Source organism: Antedon bifida, chromosome 6, assembly GCF_963402885.1.
Source record: "Antedon bifida chromosome 6, ecAntBifi1.1, whole genome shotgun sequence".
Classification (NCBI taxonomy): domain Eukaryota; kingdom Metazoa; phylum Echinodermata; class Crinoidea; order Comatulida; family Antedonidae; genus Antedon; species Antedon bifida.
In genome coordinates this window covers 4,114,274-4,136,471 of record NC_136231.1, presented here as the reverse complement: position 1 = coordinate 4,136,471, position 22,198 = coordinate 4,114,274, and the positions used below count along the sequence as shown (strand labels likewise).

The following is a 22,198-nucleotide window of genomic DNA, read 5'->3' as shown; positions in this document are numbered from 1 at the left end:
CAGCCATATACATGAAGGTTCGTTTCTGCCGTCCTCAAAACAAATAGTCCTAATGTATGGTTATCATGTATGTTCGCTTCTTATTTATTTAAGATTTAAATGTTGATACTTTTCTTTTGGTTTTTATACTTGCCTTGTAAATTATGGACGTGTCGCAAAAGCGTTTGTTCAATAAAGTTTATCTTTCGTTTATCTTTAGTTTATTTTTTAAATACTATCTCCACATACAAAAAAGGGAAATTAAACTACCTTTTCCGCAACAAGCCAGTCAACTAAAATATATTTATAGGAATAGAGAAACTTTAATTTATTATTTAGCCTATATAAATGGTGAAGTTTTATTTATTTATGGGAATGAGGGAAAGCCGCTCCAACCGAGAGTGCAGAAGATTCATGATTTGATTGATATTTATTTTGTTGTATTTCCTCATATCAATAACATGTTACATTATACAGTAAATACTATCATATTAGGTACTAAGTATGATATAATAATTATTAAAAAATGAATAAATTAGTATAATTTTATAAAAGAATTGAATATCGATATAACGTGTGACGTCAAAACATGAAAAGTCAATCTTTGGTTTAGTCTATTTTTCACGTGGGGGTTTTTGCTCCGTAAAAGATAATAATTTTTTTACTTTATGTGTCTGTAGTAAGTTAACTGACTATGGAACTTTAGTTACTTTAATATCAAAACAACTATTTAATTTACTATTTGAAACCATTCTCATCATTGCTTTTGAAGCTTTGCTATGGACTTTTTGATTCAATTTTTAGAATGATTTTCGTCGCCATTTTAGAGCGGAAGTTCAAGTGCGAATAAATAAAGTTTCCGGGGTGGACATGAAAACACCCGATTTTTACTATAGTTTATTATTGTCACCTTGTAAAAATTGTTTTACCACATAACTATTTTGATTTGAAACATCCGAACGTGTTTATTTCGAAGGTAGGTTTGGCCTTAATCTTTAAATACTATTGAAAGTGTTGAACAGTTGCAGCCCGAGTGAGCGGCGTGTGTTCTTAATCTGACAGCAGAAATGATTAGGCTTGCTGCACGGGAGAGGTAGGCTGCTCAGCACACAGAGTGAGACCCAGACTGAGAGTAGGCCTAGTATTCGAGTTCTTCAGCCGGTGGTGGTTCAGATCGATTGCCTTGATCGTAAAGGCCTAGTTGATAGAGCTAAATTAGTAGTAGACTACGCCTAGGCTAGAACTCTAGCTAGCTAAGGCCTAGCTTGCCTTTTGTTTTGAGCTTCCATTCATTAATTGTTGTTTTGTTTTTTATTTTCAAACCATCCAATCAACAGCAACAAAGACTTTCCAATTACACTACAGGTATTTCTAAATTCTCATCATGTCATATGACTATGATGATAAGGCTTAGGCTGATCACACCTACCTAGCCTACCTATAAATTGGACTATTTGTGGGTCACATGGCGTGAAATAGTATGTATATTTGACGATCATGAAATGTTACCTTTTTTCATGTAAAGAAAAAAAAATCTGCATGAAATCCAATAGCAGCACCCTCTGTTCTGTCAACGGAGTCGCCGGCGTGTACGATGCGATCTCTCCTGATCAACAAGATCAGATCAATGGCAAAAATGTTTTATATTTGTGCGATGGTACAAATAATTTTATTTGGTGAAATATGACATTCTATTTTCACCCGGGCTTCTCGTTGTGAATTAGAATTTCCCATCTTTTACCCCATGAAATTATTTGTACCATCGCACTCATAAACATTCATTATTTGTACAGTATATCAATTATTATGAATGATTAATTAATTTAATAAAACTGTAACTTGAATTGTATGGTGGTATTGTTTGAAAAATAGGTTTTATAATAATTGTAGCATAAATTGTACAGTAGTGTATTCACGAGTCTCATTGGTCAATTAATCAGTTGCAATTGCATTATTTTTAGATGATTTAAGGATTATATTTGACATTTAGTATTAGGTTGTCTTTTTATTGGGCAATAATTTTTGCTTGGAGATGTCACTGATTTATCATTGATTCTATCTACTGTAGTGCTATAATATGTAATGATGAATGAAGATCTATGAAATGAAAGAAAATCAAAAGATTAATGTATGTTTTTATTCTATAGAATGAAATGCTCGATATTTTTTACTTAAATGTTTTTTAAAGTTAAGCTTTCACTATGATTTAAGGTGTTGAAGGGTCACTGTCCTTTCAATGAGTATGTTAACATTATTGAATTAGTCCGGTTATGATGTCTTATAAAACCCACTTTGGGCAAACAAAGTTAGCTCTTCATTTGTGAAAGTCTTCTGGACTAACAATCTTGTCTAAAGCTCTGTCTACACTATCAAACTAGTTTGACAAAAAAAGTGTGATGTGCTCAAATATGGTAGTGATATGCCCAAACATGGTAGTGATATGACATTATCATGTCCATATAGGGTCACTTCACATTTTTTTGTCACATAAAGTTTGATAGTGTAGACAGCTTAACCAAAATAAGTGTCAGTTCCACCCAAAAAATCTCTCATTTTTTAATAAAGCAAATAACCATCAGCTCCAGTTAAATATACAATGAATGTTTATTCTGATTAGGTCCATGTAGAGGCCATGGCGTGGAAATTGCGGGTGATGGTTAGCAAGAAGAAACGAAGGTTTACAGATGGAAGCTATGATCTAGATCTTAGTTGTATCCTTTTTTTATTGTTAATACAAAAGGTGGAAATATGTCAGGACAGGATTTACAGAAATTTCCAGGTTAAAGGATTATGTATGGAGGTATTATATTAATACCTCCATGGGATTATGTGTGTGGGATTTTGTGTGTTTTAACCTCCATCCTTTAAATGTCATAGCCACACCTACATGTACATCCATCCAAATCCAAAGTCACAATTTATTATTCTCACCATTTCGTAAGTTGGCATTTGAAGCTACTCAGCTTTGTTTATACTGCCTGGTTCTGTATATGCCTTAACAAAATGACACAGATATCTATCCCAATATTATAGCAATGGGCTTTCCTGCTGATAAATTGGAAGGTGTCTACAGAAACAATATTGAAAGTGTTGTAAGGTACGTACAGTAGTTCTAAACTAATCTAAACTAAAGCTCTGTCTACACTATCAAACTTTGTGTGACAAAAAATGTGATGTGCCCATATTTGGGCATATCACTACCATTTGAGCACATCACACTTTTTTGACAAAAAAAACCAGATCAACCTCTGTTTATCAGAATTACATATTTAACACCATCTCATTCATGCTTAAATTCTCCATTTATATGTGCCTAAACCGGGGAGTTTATTTACTTTTCTGTTGCCAAGTTGACATTATACTTACTTTTTTCTTCAGGTTTTTAAATGAACGTCATAAAGACCATTTTAAAGTTTATAATCTGTAAGTTTATTTCAATTTTGTATTTGGAATTTGTTTAGATAATTATTTGGTAACAATTGTATCAAAATATGAATAATTAAACTTTTCTTTTTATGAAATATTGTGTCAAGAAAATTCAATACCCACTTTGATTATGAAACCAAAGTGCTACACTGACATTGTAGAGATTAGAAAACTTGATTTATGCAAGTTTATTTTTTCTTTTATAGATGTTCCGAACGCAATTATGACATTTCAAAATTTGGCAATCGAGTTGAACACTTTCCATTTGATGATCACAATCCACCGAATTTTAACCTTTTTAAACCATTTTGTGATGATCTGGATGGATGGCTAGGTGAAGATGAAAAAAATACAGCAGTTATACACTGTAAAGCAGGAAAGGTAGGTTTTCAAATACCCAAATATGGTAGTGATATGCCCAAATATGGTAGTGATATGCCCAAATATGGTAGTGATATGCCCAAGTATGGTAGTGATATGCCCAAATATGGTAGTGATATGCCCAAATATGTTAGTGATATGCCCAAATATGGTAGTGATATACTCAAATATGGTAGCGATATGACCTCATCATGTCCATATTTGGGCACATCGCTTTTTTTGGTCACATAAAGTTTGATAGTGTAGACAGAGCTTTACATTCTTCTTTCTCCTGCTCTTTTTTGCCATCTGGCACTAAACATTTTAATTGAATACAGTAGACACCCCTTTTCAGAGGACACCACTATTAAGTGACACTTAAAGGTGTCCACTTTATAGTGATTCTTTTGTATTTGTATCTTTTTATCTGAACACTGATAACATTATCATAATCATCTTTATTGTGATCAATATATAAAAAAATATAACATTCTGCGTATACACACATACAAAAAGTATAAAAATTATATAAAAAAGTGTTAAGGACTTGTTTTAATTACCATTTTCCCGATTAAACAGCCCAATGTTCATAGGAAAAAAACCATATCTCCTTATAGTAGCTGGACAAATTCTGATTTTTACCTGGTATACAGTATGATTATTATTTATGATAATTTGGTTGATTTGTTTTTGACAGGGACGTACAGGAGTGATGATATGTGCCTATATGCTTCATAGACAAATGTATAGTGATGCTCAGAAAGCTTTGGATCATTATGCTTTTGCAAGAACTGTAAATGGAAAGGTATGTTTGTTTTTTGTCACACATCCGAAAGTAATTTTTTATAGAGTGGGTTGAAAATTAAACCAATGCTTTAAACCAGATTTCAGACTCTTAAAGTCGCTGCTTTTCCCTTAACTTTACCTGACGGACTATGTTTTTATGGCTGTAAAAAAACATTTTCTGTTTAGACTCATGCCTATATTATTATTTGTTTCTAAAGTATGTAAACTTTTACCAAATCAATTTTATTTGTATTGTTTGTTGGTCAAAACCACCACAACCACATTTGTCGAAATTCCACTTATCTTCCGACAGTGGAAAGCAGGTTTTTACTGATTTTTGATGGAATCCCTGAATATGGTGAATCTATGTAATAGAAATATTATCATAGTGTTCTAATGATTTAAAACATTTTTTTTATAAACTTGCATTAGGAGACAAATGAATACACCAACACATTTCTATACAATATATTATATTGAAACTACAACAATGTATTTACTGATAGAAATAGGTGGATGTAAAGCTCTGTCTACACTATCAAACTTTATGGGACAAAAAAATGTGATGTGCCCATATATGGACATGATGATGTCATATCACTACCACATTTGGGCATATTATCACTACCATATTTGGGCACATCACACTTTTTTGTCAAACTAGTTTGATAGTGTAGAAAGAGCTTTAGAGTAGGTAGGCAAATAAAATGTAAAACAGTACTTTCAGTTAGATCAAGACACAACTTTGCGCTGATAACTAGCATTATAGGAATATGGTGTTTGATACTAAAAATTATTGGGGTAATAATGTTCAGTGCTTAGAGGTTTCACAACATTAGGCGCTATATAAATCCAGGATATTATTATTATTATTAATACACTGAAAGGTTTATTAGCTGAGTGCTATGTTGAGTTGGGTAAACGACCTTCAAATAAGCTTTAGGGCTGGTTAAAAACCATAGCAGATGTGTCTCCCCACCCACCTCCACTCAGCACAAGTACATCCACGATCCTGGCTTCAATTGCAATGAGAATTGATGTTTTTAATATTCTGCAACCAAAATTAAATTTGTTTATGATTGTAAATGCTACAATCCACCTGCTTACAGATTTAAATGAAGGTCATTTACATAAATTATTTTTGCTTAAAATTCGTCCTTGTGACCAATACAATAAATTTATAATGAGCATCATATTTAAATTTAATAAATGAGTAATAAAGAATAATAGTATTTTTGGTATAGTGTAGTATTCCTAAAGTATGAATAGAGTTTTTGTTGTACAACAGTGTACTTTTAAATATCATTAAATGTAATCAATTTATCAGCAATTCTTATTAGGCTCTTTAAATTGATTAAGTATAGCATATAAAATAATATAATTTTCAAAAAGATTTCTAAAAAAATGTAATCATTAATTATATAAAATGCTATGTCGTTGAAGCAATGTTTTTTCACTAATATATTAATATTATATATTTCTTCACCGTTTTTAATTTATTGATGCTATAAATATCCAAGGCATATTACTAAAAACAGTGACTAGATTTAGACTACAAAATACATAAGCAAAAAGCTCAGAGATATTAAGCCAATTACTTATTGAAAAATCTATTCTTATGTCGGGACTATCGGGGTAAAAAAATTGTCCAGCCGCCATGACTAACATAAACAATAAATGATATAATACAGTACTGTATGTAAATGACATAAAGAAAGTATAAATCCAAATTTATATTTTTACAGTGTATATATGAAATAGTTTATTTACCGTTATATTATTGATTCATATTGCCAGCTAATTTACTAACATTATGCTGTGGCAACATGTCTTGGTATCAGACGCCATAGCATATGGATACAATAGCCATTATAATTTTGCCAATTCAGCCACCAAAGCATTCTATTCTATCTAGTAATGTGATGATGGCTGAGGTTACAGCCGAAAGGTTATGCTGGATTAGCGAGCTTAGCGCATCATTCGATACTAGCTAAGCACCAGTAAAGTAGATTCTACATTAAGCATAGAATTCTCAGTGATCAACTAGGCCTGTGGTTTTCACAACCTAATAAGCATAGCTTTCTCAGTGATCAGCTACAAAACCATGTTATCTCAAAGCATAATGTCTAACTGGCTAGAAGATCTAATATGAATACTCAGTATAGACAATGACAGCGTACAACATACCACATTACTGTACATGTATAGGACTCGGAGGGTGAACCTCATCTACAATATGACCATTTCTCAGTTCTCAATGACCGATATTGCCGCAAAGATTCTACCAACACCCCTTCCCATTTAGTGTTGTAGCTATATATTAATAGTATGTAGTCTTTTGGCATTGAAAGAAAAAAGAATTTTTATGGGAGGTTAGAAATTAACTTTTAGACCGAGAAGTAAATGTAAAGTTCAACTTCAACAATATTTTATCTTTTAAAATAATCATAGACTTCTTTGCAAATCCGCATAAGTAATCAAAATCTATAGAAATACTATATATTTAAACATTTCCTGTAAACTTTTTTTTGTAAATTAACTGACGATATAGGAAGTTATACATGTTTTTTTACGTCAAGGAATGCAGTAGGAAGCAGTTTTGCGGTTTTTATTTAGATTCTTTTTCTCAAATTTAATGAGTATTTGCGTCAGAGTATTATTTATTAAAAGTAGGAAGTACATATATGGTAATAGCAAGTACAAAGGCAACATTGTTGTTTATCTTGGTCAGATGTTTTGTTTTACTACGACGTAAATAATACTAAAGTACATTTGATTTAACACTTTCTCAGTTATGACTCTGACCCATGACCTCTAGATCACTTGCCTGGTGTTCATACCTCTAGACCACCAAACTTATGCTTATGTCACATAGCTAACATTCAAGCTCAATGAAGCAGCAGTATAAAATTCAAATTAGAGGGGGGTTGATTTCTGACGACCGGTGACCAAATTATGTCGTGTTAATTTATTGGACATATGGGGAAGTTGGGGACGTGCTTCTTTCTCCACACCTTAATACAGTAGTTTTCTAGGTCCAGGCAGTGATCAATGACATATCAATTGACCTGACCTAGCTTGTTCCTAAGTCGTGGGTCAAATTGAATATTGTAAAGCAACTAGCGATTATCACATTTTCAAATTCGCTGATGATACATCCATAGTTCTACAGTTCTAGAAATAACAAGATGGTGTCTGTCGGGGGATAGTTTCACCACATAGTTTAAGTTCTATTTATTTGTTGTTAGCCGAAACCATTCAAATTCATTTCAATCTAAATGTTTTTTATATGTTTACAAATGACAATAAATTTACTTGACATTTCATGGCTTTACTTGCAGGGTGTAACAATTCCAAGTCAGCGACGATTTGTGGATTATTATGGACAATTGGTACTAAATAAATTAGAATATAGGCCGACGACACTGCTACTACAAGCTGTGCATTTTGATACCATTCCAATGTTAACCAATAGTGGAACCTGTACTCCTTTTGTTATTGTTAATCAACAGAAAGTAAAGATATACACATCTCCACCATTAGAGGTAAGTTTGTTTTTGTTTTTTATTATTTTTTTTTAAGCTATGACTACACTATCAAACTAGTTTGACAAAGAAAGTGTGATGTGCTCAAATATGGTAGTGATATGGCATATCATGTTCAAATATGGGCACATCACATTTTTTTTTCACATACAGGTATGCCTAAGGTTTAATAGTGTAGACAGAACTTTATACTAGGTGACTGACCTCTTAAATGTAAAACTGTTCTCCCAGAAGCCCAATACAAGACCATGCTCAGTATAGAGGATGATTCCCGACTTATTTTGTGGAGTATACTGTACTAAGTTCTTTATTGTGTACATATGTACAGAACCAACAGCTTTATGTCTAGTCCAAAGGATTAGGCAATGAGGTTAAAAGATCTTGCCTAATGCTACAAATATGGCACAGGCAGGTCTCGAACCCATGCCTCTCGTATGCTAGTCAAATATTTTAGTTTCAGTATTGTTTATATCTCTCACAGAAATTGATATAAAATCAAACTGTCCAATAACCTAAGAAATACTTTATTTACTCCACTCGCCGGGGAAAAGAGAGACATAAAATGACAAGCAGAAAATGCTCAAACATTTTCCTAAATACTAAATTATTGATGAAAGTTACCAAACAAAATAAAACTTATTTGACATAGTACACTATATTAAAAAAACATTTTAATTCTAATTTTGTAACTGAGAATAACCTAGAAATTGTATTTTATTTGTTTCAAATATGTACTATTTCTATTCTCGATCTCAGTGTTTGTAAACGTTTGTTGCCTATGCTTTATTGACTTTCCAGTCTCTCACCATATGTATGCGAATAAAACAAGTAATTTTGAACATTATTTGAACAGTATTTTTGATATCTTTGTAATGGATTTCTTATCTTCAGGGTGTGAAACGAGCAGATAAAACATTAGCGTTTGAAGTACCAAAAGGAGGGCTTCCTATATGTGGCGATATTAAAATTGAATTCTTCCATAAGCCTAATAAACTTAAGAAGGTGAGTAATTAATATAATATTTAATATATATTTAAAAAATGTTATTAAAGTATGAGACTGGGGTGGATCTAGAGTTTTGTTGGAGAGGGGTCTTAAAATGAAAAAAAGGACTGTGCTTGGTGAAAAGCAAAAAAAATAAAATCGCAATTTCTGTCTGTTGTCACGTTGGTCAACTCACTCAGCATTCTTGCATTGCATGCAAATGGGTCCCATTTTAAGTCAACGCTTAAAGTTGACCCATTTGAGTTAAATTTAGATTTCTGGTAACTTTGCTTTAGCATCTCGATATTCCATCAATTCATATTATCACCCTCCCTTCCCCCCTTGATGTTCCCAAATATGGTAGTGATATGTTTAAATATGGTAGTGATATGACATCATAAGGTCCATATACTGTATGGGTGTATCTATCATATAAAGTTTGATAGTGTAGCTTAATAGACTGGATTATTAAGGAAATATCAGTGATAATACAATTACAAATATGAATTCTATATATAGATTAGATCTATTAAATTAATATTAACCAAAGTACATTTAGTTCCTTCCTTTTGCCCAATATCAGATCAAATTAGCATTATTCATTTCTCTCAAAAGAGGAAGGATAGGCTATTACTAAATCAACTGTTCTATAGAATCAGTCAATCTTTCAGCTCATAAAAATATTCATTCTACCAATCAGTATTCATTATTTGTATACTGTGAACTAATCTATGACTATAGTTTAGTGCTTTCTGTATACAGTACTGTATTTAATGTAATTAAAACTATTGAATGAAAATCTAAAATGTCTATTACAAAACGCTGCTGGACTGATTGCATTTACTTAGATTATATAAATGTATTAATTTTATTTGTGTTTTATTAGGACAAAATGTTTCATTTTTGGGTGAACACATTTTTTGTGTTAAACTCTCGGGGTGAAAACATTCACCAGTGTAGTACAGAAGATCTTCCACAAATGAAGGCATGCACAAAGAATAAACAAATGCTTGTAATGACACTGAATAAAGAGGAATTGGATAAAGCCAACAAGGATAAAACAAATCGTCTCTACTCACCAAACTTCAAAGTAATCTTGATATTTATTATTGTGTTTGTATAGAGTATACGGTAGAACTTTAGGACACTCCTATTAAGGGGGACACTCCTATTTAGGGACACTCCTATTAAGGGACACTCCTATTAAGGGGACACTCCTATTAAGGGACACTCCTATTAAGGGGACACTCCTATTAACGGACAATCCTTTTAAGGGGACACTCCTATTAAGGGGACACTCCTATTAGGGACACTCCTATTTAGGGACACTCCTATTAAGGGACACTCCTATTAAGGGACACTCCTATTAAGGGACACTCCTATTAAGGGACACTTTCTTGTGAAATGATTGGTATATTTTGAAACTACAGCTAACCACTATTCAGGGGACACCTCTATTAAGGGGACACACTTTCTTCTGAAATGATTGGTATATTTTGAAACTAAAGCTAACCACTATTCAGGGGACACCCCTATTAGAAAGGGAGACTTTGTTCTAGAACCTATACTTTCGTAATATGTAACTATGGACCAATGTAATAACGGCCCTTTGTTCATTTATAACAATAACACAAGTGATTCAATGTGTTCCCTTAATAGCGATTCTACTGTATCAAGTTCTATAAGTATAATTCTAAAAATTGATTCTTTCAGGTAATTTGCTATTTTTCCTCTGTTGATGAAAGTAAGAGACCATCAGTTGACATAAGCAGTGTTAGCAGTGTTCATATAGAAGAACCAGAAGAGAATATCTCAGACACAGACTCAGAATCAGAATGGGATTCCTTAGACTGTACTCAAGTATGATGAGTCCATGTACCTTACGTAGGATTTTATATGCAAGTCTTGGATGATAATTACTCCAAGCCTACAGTGTCTCACTGCACTGTACGCAAGCAACACTTCTTCCAGCCAATGTGCAGGGCTTAAAGGTTGAATAGACTTGGTTCAAGTTAAGGCTAGCAGGCCTAGCTTTTGAAAACTTAAGTCATGCTTGTGGTTTTTCCTTGGATTTATGGTGCTGAATCTGTGTAGAGTTTCCATAATAAGTTTTTGAATAATCCAGAAAAGCTATTTATGAATCAACAGTAACTCAACTCAATGATAAATTTGAATGAATATATGCGCTGTGTAAACAAGCAATTGACAATCTGAGTGTATTTGTGTTCAATCTTCTGACTGGTTATTCAGAAAATGTCAAGTTTCTCGAAAGACATGTGAAGAAAAATGTCTATTGGTGTCATCCGGTTGGAATTGTTAGTGAGGTTTGTGAATGAGAGGTCAGAGAAATTGTCTATAAAATCTATGATGAATAACATTTTGAGCATCGAAGTTGAGGATTCACGTTGATTCAAACACACCATCTTTGCATCATTGTGCTTTATCATCCTTATGGTTAAGGGTATTTCCAGTTGCATTGTTTTTGTTATTCAACAATTATCGTGTAGTATTGGTAGATGTGGGAATATTAGAGTCAGTAGCAACATCTTTCCCAGGATGAAGTGTAGGCACAATGTCATGTGACCAAAGTACGTACTCTGTTTTAGCCGTCTGTTTTGCAGGCATCAACTGATTACCAACCAGCGCCACTGCCCTATTTTATAATATTGGTAGTGTAGATTTTGTTGTACTGTATTATTCATCCATTAATCTCTTTACTAAAACCAATGTAAAGTAAACCAATGTATTTGTTATATATTGTTTGCAAACACTTTACAGAGTTTGTTTTATTGTAGTATTTTTTATTTCTCTAATTCTGTGTTAATAAAATATAATTTTATGCCCAGAGGCACGTTAGGCCTCCGAGGGTAGCGTATAAGGCTGTGTAAACGGCCTATATTAAACTGATTCATAAAAAAGATCAATTATATGTTTATTGAGGATTTATTTTCAGGGTGACGTAAACAATTCTTCTCCACTTATCTCAACCCCATATTTTATCAATTAAAATTTTAATTTCAATATTTATGTTTATTTCATTGCACAAAAAGTTGTGCTCAAGTATCCAAAAACTCAATTCAAAATCAGTGTTTAATATTACATTATTATTATTCCCTAAATCAAAGGTAGGTTATTATATTGTTGTGTAGCCCATGGTGATGTACATACAAGAAGACCATTAAAGTATAAGTATCAATGTGTGAGAAAACAACTCTAAAAAGTAAACAATATATATATATGTATTTTAATCCTAATGTGTCTTGATATATTCCCATTACCAATCAACTTGATATTAATTGTTGAACTTGCTTGGTATAAGTATGTTTGATGCATAGATTTCCATTGTTTGTATGCAGGCATGGAGCTATAAAATCGTAGAGGGTAATTCACAGAACAGGTCTAGACTAATCCAAGCTTCAAAGAGCTCTACGTTAGGTCCACACTGTATCATGTTTATGAATAGCCTCAATACAACAGTATTCAATGTCTGGTTTTGTGATACTTCAGTAGAAAATTTGTTCAAAGATTTCTATAATTCAAGTTTTAAAATTATTGACAAATATAATATATATATACAATAATATATACTGTATACAGTACAAGTTTAGGCTACTGAGATATATAATATCAATTTTTGATGATCCAGAAAAAAGTGTATATGTTGGGAAGGAAGTGTTTAGTTTATGGAGATGGTTTGTATTTTGTAGCAAAATCATATTCAGTGATTTACAGTAGAATCTATATTAAGGCGACACCTTCTGGACCCAACAACAGGGTGTTAAAAATACATACCGTACCTCTTGTTTGTTACATTTGAGTGTCCCTTTAAAACAGGTGGCCCCTGAATAGTGGTGTCCCTTTAATACAGGTGTCCCCTGGATAGTGGTGTCCCTTTAATAGTGGTGTCCCCTGAATAGTGGTGTCCCTTTAATACAGGTGTCCCCTGGATAGTGGTGTCCCTTTAATAGCGGTGTTCCCAGAACAGTGGTGTCTCTTTAATAGGGGTGTCGCTTTAATAGAGGTGTCACCTGAATAGGGGTGTCACCTGAATAGTGGTGTCCCTTTAATAGGAGTTTCCTCCGAATAGTGGTGTCCATTTAATGGTGGTTTCCATTTAATAGCGGTGTCCATTTAATAGCGGTGTCACCTGAATAGTGGTGTCCCTTTAATAGTGGTGTCCCTTTAATAGGAGTGTCGCCTGAATAGTGGGTCCCTTTAATAGGGGTGTCCCTTGAATAGTGGTGTCCCTTTAATAGGGGTGTCCCCTGAATAGTGGTGTCCCTTTAATAGGGGTGTCCCCTGAATAGTGGTGTCCATCAAAGATTAAAAATGGAATTAAGTTAAAAGTACAAAATAACAAACCCCTCCCTTCCTGTGTTCCCGCTGTCTTTGTTCCCGCTGTCTTTGTTACGTCTCCCCTCTCTCCTCACTTATTCTCTATCACACCCAATTCCATTTATTTGTTTAATTCACACCATCATTTAAGGTGTATTAATGTGGACCAATATATTGACTATGCTATGAATGTAAAAGAAACTGTTACAATACTGTATGCCGTTAGTTGGTATGAATTATAATGAGTTGTCTACGTGTTTGTTTTTGATCATTTTAAGTTATTTATTTTCTATATATGTTTGTTTCAAATACACTACTGGGCCAACTGTAAATAATTTATCAATAACAAAATTATCTTTTAAAATTAAAGATTGGACAAAACGTTATTGCTATTCAATCAATGATATTTTAGAGGCTCAGTAGTAACATTTGATTGTAGAAATTGTGCACAAAAAAATGTTTTTGTGCAGGTGTGTATACCAGTACAGGAGCACCCAATCAACTACCAGATTATGTTTATTTTAGCTTGGTTCCCACTAGGACGCAACGCAAATACGTAGACGCAACATAAGTGAGTTGACCAATCACAAGCGATGGATTATTCGAACTGTCGCTTGTCATTGGTCAAAACGCTTGCGTTGCGTTTACGTCCTTGCGTTGCGTCCTAGTTAAGTTGGAACCAGGAATGACTGAAGCCATCTCAACGCTGATTTATTTGACATGCGCTTCCTTGTTTTGGCGTTGTGCAATTTTCTAGTCCCTATAATCATAATTTATAAATTTAAATTCAATTATGTTTTTGATTCTTAAATGTACTTGTATTAATTTTTTTTTTAAATTACGACTGATTTAATTTGTTTTAAATTGAATTTGTTATACAAGCTATAGTATAATATACATACAGTACGAAACTTGAATAAGTAGATGGATTTCTATGCTGTTATTATATTAGTATACACCCGAGTGAAGAAACATCAAATGAATATAACATTCGTAGATTCTTAAGCTAACTATCAAACTAGTTTGACAACAAAGTGTGATGTGCCCAAATATGGTAGTGATATGCTTAAATATGGTAGTGATATGATCATGTCCATATATAGGCACATCACATGTTTTTGTCACATAAAGTTTGATAGTGTAGACAGAGCTTAACACTTGATACCGAACTAAAGTTATCATTGCCTCTTGTTGTCATAATCATGTTGGACAAATACAGAAACTGAGTACAGTTTTTAAATAAGTTGTAAAGGAATATTGTAACATAGGGGCGTACACATCAGGAATCCAACAATGTGTAGTACAGTAGGGGTGTCTTTATTGGGGTTGGCTTTAGTGTTAAGACATGTATTGCCATGTTCGTTTTATAGTCCATTGAAGGAGGGGTTCTTCTGTATATGTTGGAAATGAAACGGTTGAATGAAATACAAACATTTTGTATGTGTAGTATTGATTGATAAATCATTGATTAGAAATAAGAAATCAATTTATTTGTGAATTATTGTTTCATATCAATAGCGCTTTCGTTTTTACGACGCGCCACCGTCGAGTCGAAAAGTCATTCTACACAAGCTTAGAAATAATAATATAAGATCATGTGTGACTGTTAGACTCAATAGCTGTTTAGCATGCATGAATGTTAAAGGCACTAGCTACGTAGTCTACTAGAGAACGCATCGTGGAAACGAAAGGTCGCTCGTGCTACGTGCGTTTAAATCCTGATAAGGAATCCTTTGCACGTACGTACGCGTTCGTCAATAATTGGAAAATGATTGTTTTGATTTATTGATGACTGTGTTGATCTTAGCATAATGCGTACATTGTTTTCAGATATAGGTATATCATTAAGTAATGGTAACATGTTATTGTGTAAAGCTCTGTCTACACTATCAAACTAGTTTGACAAAAAAGTGTGATGTGCCTACCATATTATGGTAGTGATATGCCTAAATATGATAGTGATTGACATCATCATGCCCATATATGGTTTGTCACATAAAGTTTGATAGTGTAGACAATGCCTAACCTTCGTATTATTTGTTTTAAATTTTGAAGTAACAAAAAGACAGTGTGATTTTAACCAACGTTGATAATAGACCTAAATTATTTTCAAATCAAAACATTCAAATGAATACATTGCATTTTGATTATAGTAAGAAAATTACAACGAAAACCGTTGCACGTTTTATGATGACAAATATTATTTTATGTTCAAATTTTGTTGTAACTGTTTGTGTTTTGATACCTCAACACAATATTGTATGTATTTTAATAGGCCTACAGTAGATTTACAGATTAAGATCTTTGCGCAGACGATTTTCAGTAAAGCGTGGTGCCCACTATTAATTAATACTGTAGGCCTAACTCCATGACCAAATTTAAAATCGGAACGTCGACAAAATCCGAGGTGGAGTCTTTGGATTTTTACTTTTGGTCTTTAGTTTGGATATGGTAGTTAAAGCGATGGTACATGTATACGAAGTTATAATATTATTTTATTATTTTTATGTTTAACGAGGAATTTTAATTTACGCGAACTGCTGTTCATTGCACTTTGCATGAATTATTCTAATATTATTTTTTTCAATAATGTGAACGGAGTCTTATTTCAATTCCAAGGGCGATTTTCATAATGTACCACCATCAAGGCGTTAGGCTTCGGTTGGACATGGAAAACCCCTTATTAACCCAGACAAATTGTCTGCTATGTATTTATGGACACCAAAATGTTTATATCTAAAATTGTAAATGATGTTCTTTGTATAAAAATGTTTAAAACATCGTTATTTTTGTCTGAGTTAATTATTTGTTGTCATTGATGAACATTCGGAGAAGAGAGTTACTCTAAAAAGGATATCAATAATAGTATTTCGTTCTTTAAGCTGTCTTCGTCATAGTGTTTCTCTAGAATCCGAAAGAACCTTGAGTGTACTTTACAAAACGCAGTTCCGTTACAAACCACAAACGTATATTCTATTTCCTCAAAATATACGTTTGTATGCCCTACCATCTTTTATAGCTAAACATTTAAATGCCGATCCACCAGAAAGCTTCTAATGTCGTGATTATTGCGGCCAATAAGGTGTTTAAAAACGTACACAATTCGTTTTTAGTTTTTCAGGAGGCCATCGGGGATGGGAGTGCTGTTGGTGTCAACTGCCCTGCCGCCAGAACTTATCCACGTATTCACTATGTGAATAGTAGGCCTAGGTAGTCCAGATTCGGAGTTTCTAATCACATTTTATTGTTGAATATGTTATTTTAATGTCACATAATAGTTATTCACTTTGACAACAAATTGGATCGGCATAAAAATTATTTACCTGAAAAAACTATAGGTAATTTAAAGCAACAAATAGTCAAATTGTCTGTCAAGCAATGAGTTTTTGGTTAAATTTAACTGTTTATTTTGTTTTTTATAAGTGAAATCATCTTTTTTCTATGGAATTGAGTAACTTCATTAAAACTCCAAAATGGCCTATTAAAAGTCTGAAATCTTTATTTTTCATGATTTTTGGGGGATAATATAGGCCTATCTTTAACGTAACATTTCCATACAGCATTTCAGCATACAATATAAATATGAATTTAATAATATTATTTTTAAAAGTATAAAAACAAAGACGTACACTGTGCACAGGATTTTCGATTGTACATAATCATTTTAAATTCAAAAGTAATACATGACATACATACACATAATTAATATGGCACTCAAAGTTCGTATATTAGTGTAGATTCAGAATCATATAATTTGTTTCATATAATTTCAAATAATGTAAAATAATAGATGTATTTCCGGGGACCTTGCAGCTCTATTTTAAACAGTTTGGTATACCGTGCGTTGTTATGCAAATGAGTTTGTGCAGGTGTTTTATGGGGAAGATGGTATGTTAGTCAATCACGGTCAACACGCCACACTGTTAAATGTTGATGAATTGTTAATCTTTACATTAGAAGATTGTTCAAATCATGTAAATCAAACATTTTTTCGGGCGGGAACCTAGCAGCTCCCCTCTTTAGTTTACAAAAGTAATCTCGAAAAGAACTCCATGTGGAAAAGAAGCCCACTCAAGATTACTAAAAATGAAGGAGCTCATGGGCTTCTTTTCGAGGTTTTTATGGCAGTCTATTTAATCGGAAAATGAATGCCATACAACTTTGTTTCTGATTTTTAAAAAAAAGGTCCACTTATTTAGGCCTGACATTTACAACCCTCAAAATAAAAGAAAAACAATATTCATTATTTTCCATTTAAAAAAAATAAAAATCCGTAGAGGTTCGAACCCAATCAATCTAGAGCTGAGAGCACTCAAAGCTGAGCATTACCCGTTACTCCACAAAGTGGTACGCTGAACAGCTGATAATAGTCTATTTATACGTGTATTACGTAATTCATCATTATGTCATAAATATATACTCAGGGAGTCCCTGATATACTCAATTTTTATTTTATTTTTTATATAAATTTCACAACTTCCAAACAATAAGACATTTTAATCAATATTTCTCTGTTGAGCAATCGGTTAGCGCGTTCGGCTGTTAACCGAAAGGTTGGTGGTTCAAGCCCACCCAGGGACGATATGGTTTTACTCAATTTCTATTTTATTTTTTATATAAATTTCACAAATTCCAAACCATAAAACATTCTAACCAATATGTGTCTGTGGCGCAATCGGTTAGCGCGTTCGGCTGTTAACCGAAAGGTTGGTGGTTCAAGCCCACCCAGGGACGATATGGTTTTACTCAATTTCTATTTTATTTTTTATATAAATTTCACAAATTCCAAACCATAAAACATTCTAACCAATATTTCTCTGTGGCGCAATCGGTTAGCGCGTTCGGCTGTTAACCGAAAGGTTGGTGGTTCAAGCCCACTCAGGGACGATATGGTTTTACTCAATTTCTATTTTATTTTTTTATATCAATTTCACAAATTCCAAACCATAAAACATTCTAACCAATATGTCTCTGTGGCGCAATCGGTTAGCGCGTTCGGCTGTTAACCGAAAGGTTGGTGGTTCAAGCCCACCCAGGGACGATATGGTTTTACTCAATTTCTATTTTATTTTTTATATAAATTTCACAAATTCCAAACCATAAAAGATTCTAACCAATATGTCTCTGTGGCGCAATCGGTTAGCGCGTTCGGCTGTTAACCGAAAGTTTGGTGGTTCAAGCCCACCCAGGGACGATATGGTTTTACTCAATTTCTATTTTATTTTTTATATAAATTTCACAAATTCCAAACCATAAAACATTCTAACCAATATGTCTCTGTGGCGCAATCGGTTAGCGCGTTCGGCTGTTAACCGAAAGGTTGGTGGTTCAAGCCCACCCAGGGACGATATGGTTTTAATCAGTTTCTATTCATATTTATATTCTATTCATAAATAGACATATTATTATTAACCTTGTTAACATCAAAATGACCAGTTAGCTCACTCGCCTGAGCGTCGTGTTGACAACACGTATGTCGTGGGTTCGATTCCCATGCTGATCGGTGGAATAGAGTTAAAGGTATGCGACCAACTGTGTTTGGGGTTCACAGAATTATACGTCCCCCTTTCCACCACACATCATGAGGCGACAACATCAATGCATCTGGTGATGTGCTGGAAACGACCCCAAAAGGCTGTGGCAGGGCCTTAGTGCTGAGGCAGGGAGAGCACATTAACATCCTTTTTGTTATTTAATTTTTTTTTTTCAACCTGTATTCGATCTCGTAAATGTTATGTTTGGCGCCCTCAATTTTAAAAGAAATTTGAATTCATCGCAGGTGTACGAAACGGTTTGGTATGCCGTGCGTTTTTATGCAATGGTTGTGCAGGTGTACTGGGAAAGATGGTATTGTTAGTCATTCGCGGTTAACACGCCACACTGTTAAATTTTGATTTTGTTAATCAATGTTGCTTCATTGGTAGCGAAATGTCCGATTCATGCAAGATATATTGTATTGTAATGTGTTATAAATAAGCGTTTATGGTAGTTGGTGTGTACTGTATGGAGAAAAACAAGGAATTAATCATTCTCTTATGTGTTTAAACGATAATTTATATCTCATCGTATTTTGGCATGCCGTGCGTTGTTATGCAAATGAGTTGTGCATGACTGTGTAGATGGTATATTGTTAGCTTGTCATTCGCGGTCAACATGCCACACTGTTAAATTTCACGGACGCATGCATTGCATGCCTCACTGGCTCGCACTTTGGCAACACTCACCAGGGCTGGTCCTGGAGACTTTATTTTCAAAATTGTCTTTGCTCTGCCCCAACCATGGGCTAGAGTTGGAGTGACTTAATAATATTTAAATAAGATGTTCTTTTTATGTGATAATTTTTTTATATGTGCAATATTTTGTAAAATTTTACACAATTTAGCCTTTGGCTACAATGTAAATTTTCGTTTTATTGAATAAAACCTTGAATTGAATTGAATTTCAATATAGGTGCCATTTTCCCGAGAACATAGCAGCTCCATTTTTCACAATTGTCTTAGGTTAGCCCTAAGCATGATGGGGTACTGAAGACTCATATTCATATTTATGAATGGGTAATTTCCGGGAACCTAGCAGCTCTATTTTAATAGTAGTCCGTTTTTACAATTCGTCATCAAACAGCCTACGCCTCTGAATGTTATTTTGGTTCACAAAAAAGAAAATTCAACATTTATCTTTTTACAAAGAAATATATTGAACATAAGATACCGCATCCTAAATGTTAAATGAGTCACAACTTTCAGAATGTAACTTTCGAAAGATACGTGGCATATACCGTATTTATTCGAATCCCCGCTTTGAAGAATAAACTCCTTTCCTCGCATAAACGCTCCCACCCCCTCCCCGCACCCCACACAGAACATCATTTGGAATAAACGCTTAATAAATGCATAATACACACAATCATTTCAATGACCTACCTGAATCATTTTGATACACTTTTTGCTGTATTTTATCACTTCTTGATATTAATTGTGTTGTATGTTTTAATCAGGATGAATTTCTCCCTCGAATAACTGCCCCTTAAAAACTCTGCGAACAAGAAACGCCTCGGGCGCTTTTATCCGAATAAATACGCCGGGTAATTGATAGCAAAAAAGTTTAGGCCTATATGTCCTAAGTTAAAAAATGCCTATTAGCCTACTATGAACCGAAAATATAAGTATAGTACAGGTAATTATTACTTTTAACACTGACTAAGTGACAATCATAGTTTCTGATTAGTAATGTTGTATCACACAGTGACCAAAATAGAACCCCTCCTTTCAGCGGACATGAGAACACTTCACTTTCCTAGGAAACAAGGGTCAATTAACACTACGGCCAACCCATACTCAGACACCCCTATTAAGGGGACCGGAACACTTAGAGTTTTATTGGGAAAACTTGGCAGCAAAGTTTAAATTATTCTCTATTCAATTCAATGTTGTGTTCATTTGGTATATTTGTTAACAATTTCGGTTTTTTTTGGTAGTGATAACCCAATAGGGGACAATAATTGTGTTGGGTTGAAGGTGTCTCCTTTAATATAATATTCTATGTAAAAAGTACCAAAGGATCTCACGGCCAACGAGGGAGGTCGCTAGCTACGTACTCGCGCTCGCGAGTTGCGACTCTCTTTCAATTATTCTATTCTGAAATTTGGAAGTCTCAGAAAAAGTGTTGTATGCGAGTCGCGGAAGGAGTTCCCATTATTATTTGCCCGGGAAAGATCATTAGAAATATGAATTTCAGAAATTATGTTGGTTGCCAATCATAAATAATGGATATATGCTGTCATCTTCCAACATAAGGAACGTTTAATGTTTTATTTTCTCAGCCATGTATTGAGTAAATCGTGTGTTATGTTAGGCCTCTTTCGTTGCCCGCATCGTTTTTACAGTGGTACATTCGTGAACTGAGGAGCCGTGTGGACGGGATTCTGATACGGTATTTCGTCCGGCCGTGTGTGGCCTAGAACCTACTTCCGTGTTTTAATGTGTATTGTGTATTTTTGTCGGTAGAAACTCAATGCTGGCGATGGCGGGAGTGATACGGGGAATGGTTAGCAAAAACAAGCAACGATTTAAGGAAGGACAATTCGATTTGGATTTAACTTGTATCCTTTTTTGAAATATTTTAGTAAAACTTTTAGGCCATTAATCATGAATATGTTATGATTCCACCTGACACTAGGCCGGCCCTAGTTTACTAGGTCTAGCCTATGATTAGCTAGGCTGGATCTACAATAAGACTGGGCTACTAGGATAGTCTAGAGAATAACTGGTAATTAAAGGGTAGGCCTAGATTGTATGTTTTTTAGTGTAGTCAGTAGGCTACTAGTAAAATGCAGATCTACTAAACCAGGCCTATCCAATTTGCATCCCAGCCTTCAGTGTAGTTATCAGTATTTACATAGTCAACCTTCTGCTGCGCTGCATGCTGTATAATATGATGACCTATTTACCATTATTTCCTGAATTCGGTAGTTCTTCAATTGTTTTACAAAGAAAGTAAAAAACAATGAGGAAGTGTACCCATCCTTTTGAGAAAGTCATAAAGTTCAAACGTGTAACATTGCTTGTCAAACAAATTTGTAAAAATTTGTTAATGGTTTTATTATTTTATTAATGTTTTTATTTAATAATAATTTAAAGAAAACATTTACATGTCATCTGCTTTTGTCACTTTTTATTCAATATTTTTTCATTTATAAATAAATCCTGGTATGAAAGTATACCTCAGATAAGGTAAATTATGTACATTATCAAATTCAATAAAGAAAGGGATTTTACCAGCAACAT

General features: G+C 33.7%; 2 protein-coding genes and 5 non-coding genes across 9 annotated transcripts in view; all 7 read left to right on the top strand.

The window, feature by feature from the left end:
• Positions 1-747: 747 nt before the first annotated feature.
• Positions 748-16,196, top strand: LOC144844123 (phosphatidylinositol 3,4,5-trisphosphate 3-phosphatase and dual-specificity protein phosphatase PTEN-like). Of its 2 annotated transcripts, XR_013612390.1 has the most exons (11): positions 748-955; positions 2,597-2,690; positions 2,992-3,076; positions 3,358-3,402; positions 3,612-3,786; positions 4,463-4,570; positions 7,893-8,096; positions 8,988-9,098; positions 9,967-10,170; positions 10,794-13,001; positions 13,154-16,196. XR_013612390.1 is itself a non-coding variant. In XM_078700857.1 (10 exons), the coding sequence occupies exons 2-10, from the start codon at positions 2,612-2,614 to the stop codon at positions 10,944-10,946; spliced, it is 1,164 nt and encodes a 387-aa protein (XP_078556983.1). In that variant the 5' UTR covers positions 748-955; positions 2,597-2,611; the 3' UTR covers positions 10,947-16,196. The 2 variants fall into 2 exon arrangements, 1 of the variants encoding a protein (XP_078556983.1); XM_078700857.1 differs by having other exon boundaries at positions 10,794-16,196.
• Positions 16,197-18,075: 1,879 nt separating this feature from the next.
• Positions 18,076-18,149, top strand: Trnan-guu (transfer RNA asparagine (anticodon GUU)). The gene has a single exon. It is a non-coding gene; the product is annotated as a tRNA-Asn (tRNA).
• Positions 18,150-18,228: 79 nt separating this feature from the next.
• Positions 18,229-18,302, top strand: Trnan-guu (transfer RNA asparagine (anticodon GUU)). Its single transcript has one exon. It is a non-coding gene; the product is annotated as a tRNA-Asn (tRNA).
• Positions 18,303-18,382: 80 nt separating this feature from the next.
• Trnan-guu (transfer RNA asparagine (anticodon GUU)) lies at positions 18,383-18,456 on the top strand. Its single transcript has one exon. It is a non-coding gene; the product is annotated as a tRNA-Asn (tRNA).
• Positions 18,457-18,535: 79 nt separating this feature from the next.
• Trnan-guu (transfer RNA asparagine (anticodon GUU)) lies at positions 18,536-18,609 on the top strand. Its single transcript has one exon. It is a non-coding gene; the product is annotated as a tRNA-Asn (tRNA).
• Positions 18,610-18,688: 79 nt separating this feature from the next.
• On the top strand, positions 18,689-18,762 carry Trnan-guu (transfer RNA asparagine (anticodon GUU)). The gene has a single exon. It is a non-coding gene; the product is annotated as a tRNA-Asn (tRNA).
• A 2,327-nt stretch (positions 18,763-21,089) lies between these two features.
• The window catches only part of LOC144844313 (phosphatidylinositol 3,4,5-trisphosphate 3-phosphatase and dual-specificity protein phosphatase PTEN-like), a 44,570-nt gene continuing 43,461 nt past the window's right edge, over positions 21,090-22,198 (top strand). For both annotated transcript variants that reach the window (XR_013612417.1, XM_078701159.1), the window contains exon 1: positions 21,090-21,513. Coding sequence is in view for 1 of the 2 variants with exons in the window: in XM_078701159.1 (XP_078557285.1) it covers positions 21,426-21,513 (88 nt within the window). In the remaining variant the exon portion in view is untranslated. The remainder of the gene's footprint in view (positions 21,514-22,198) is intronic.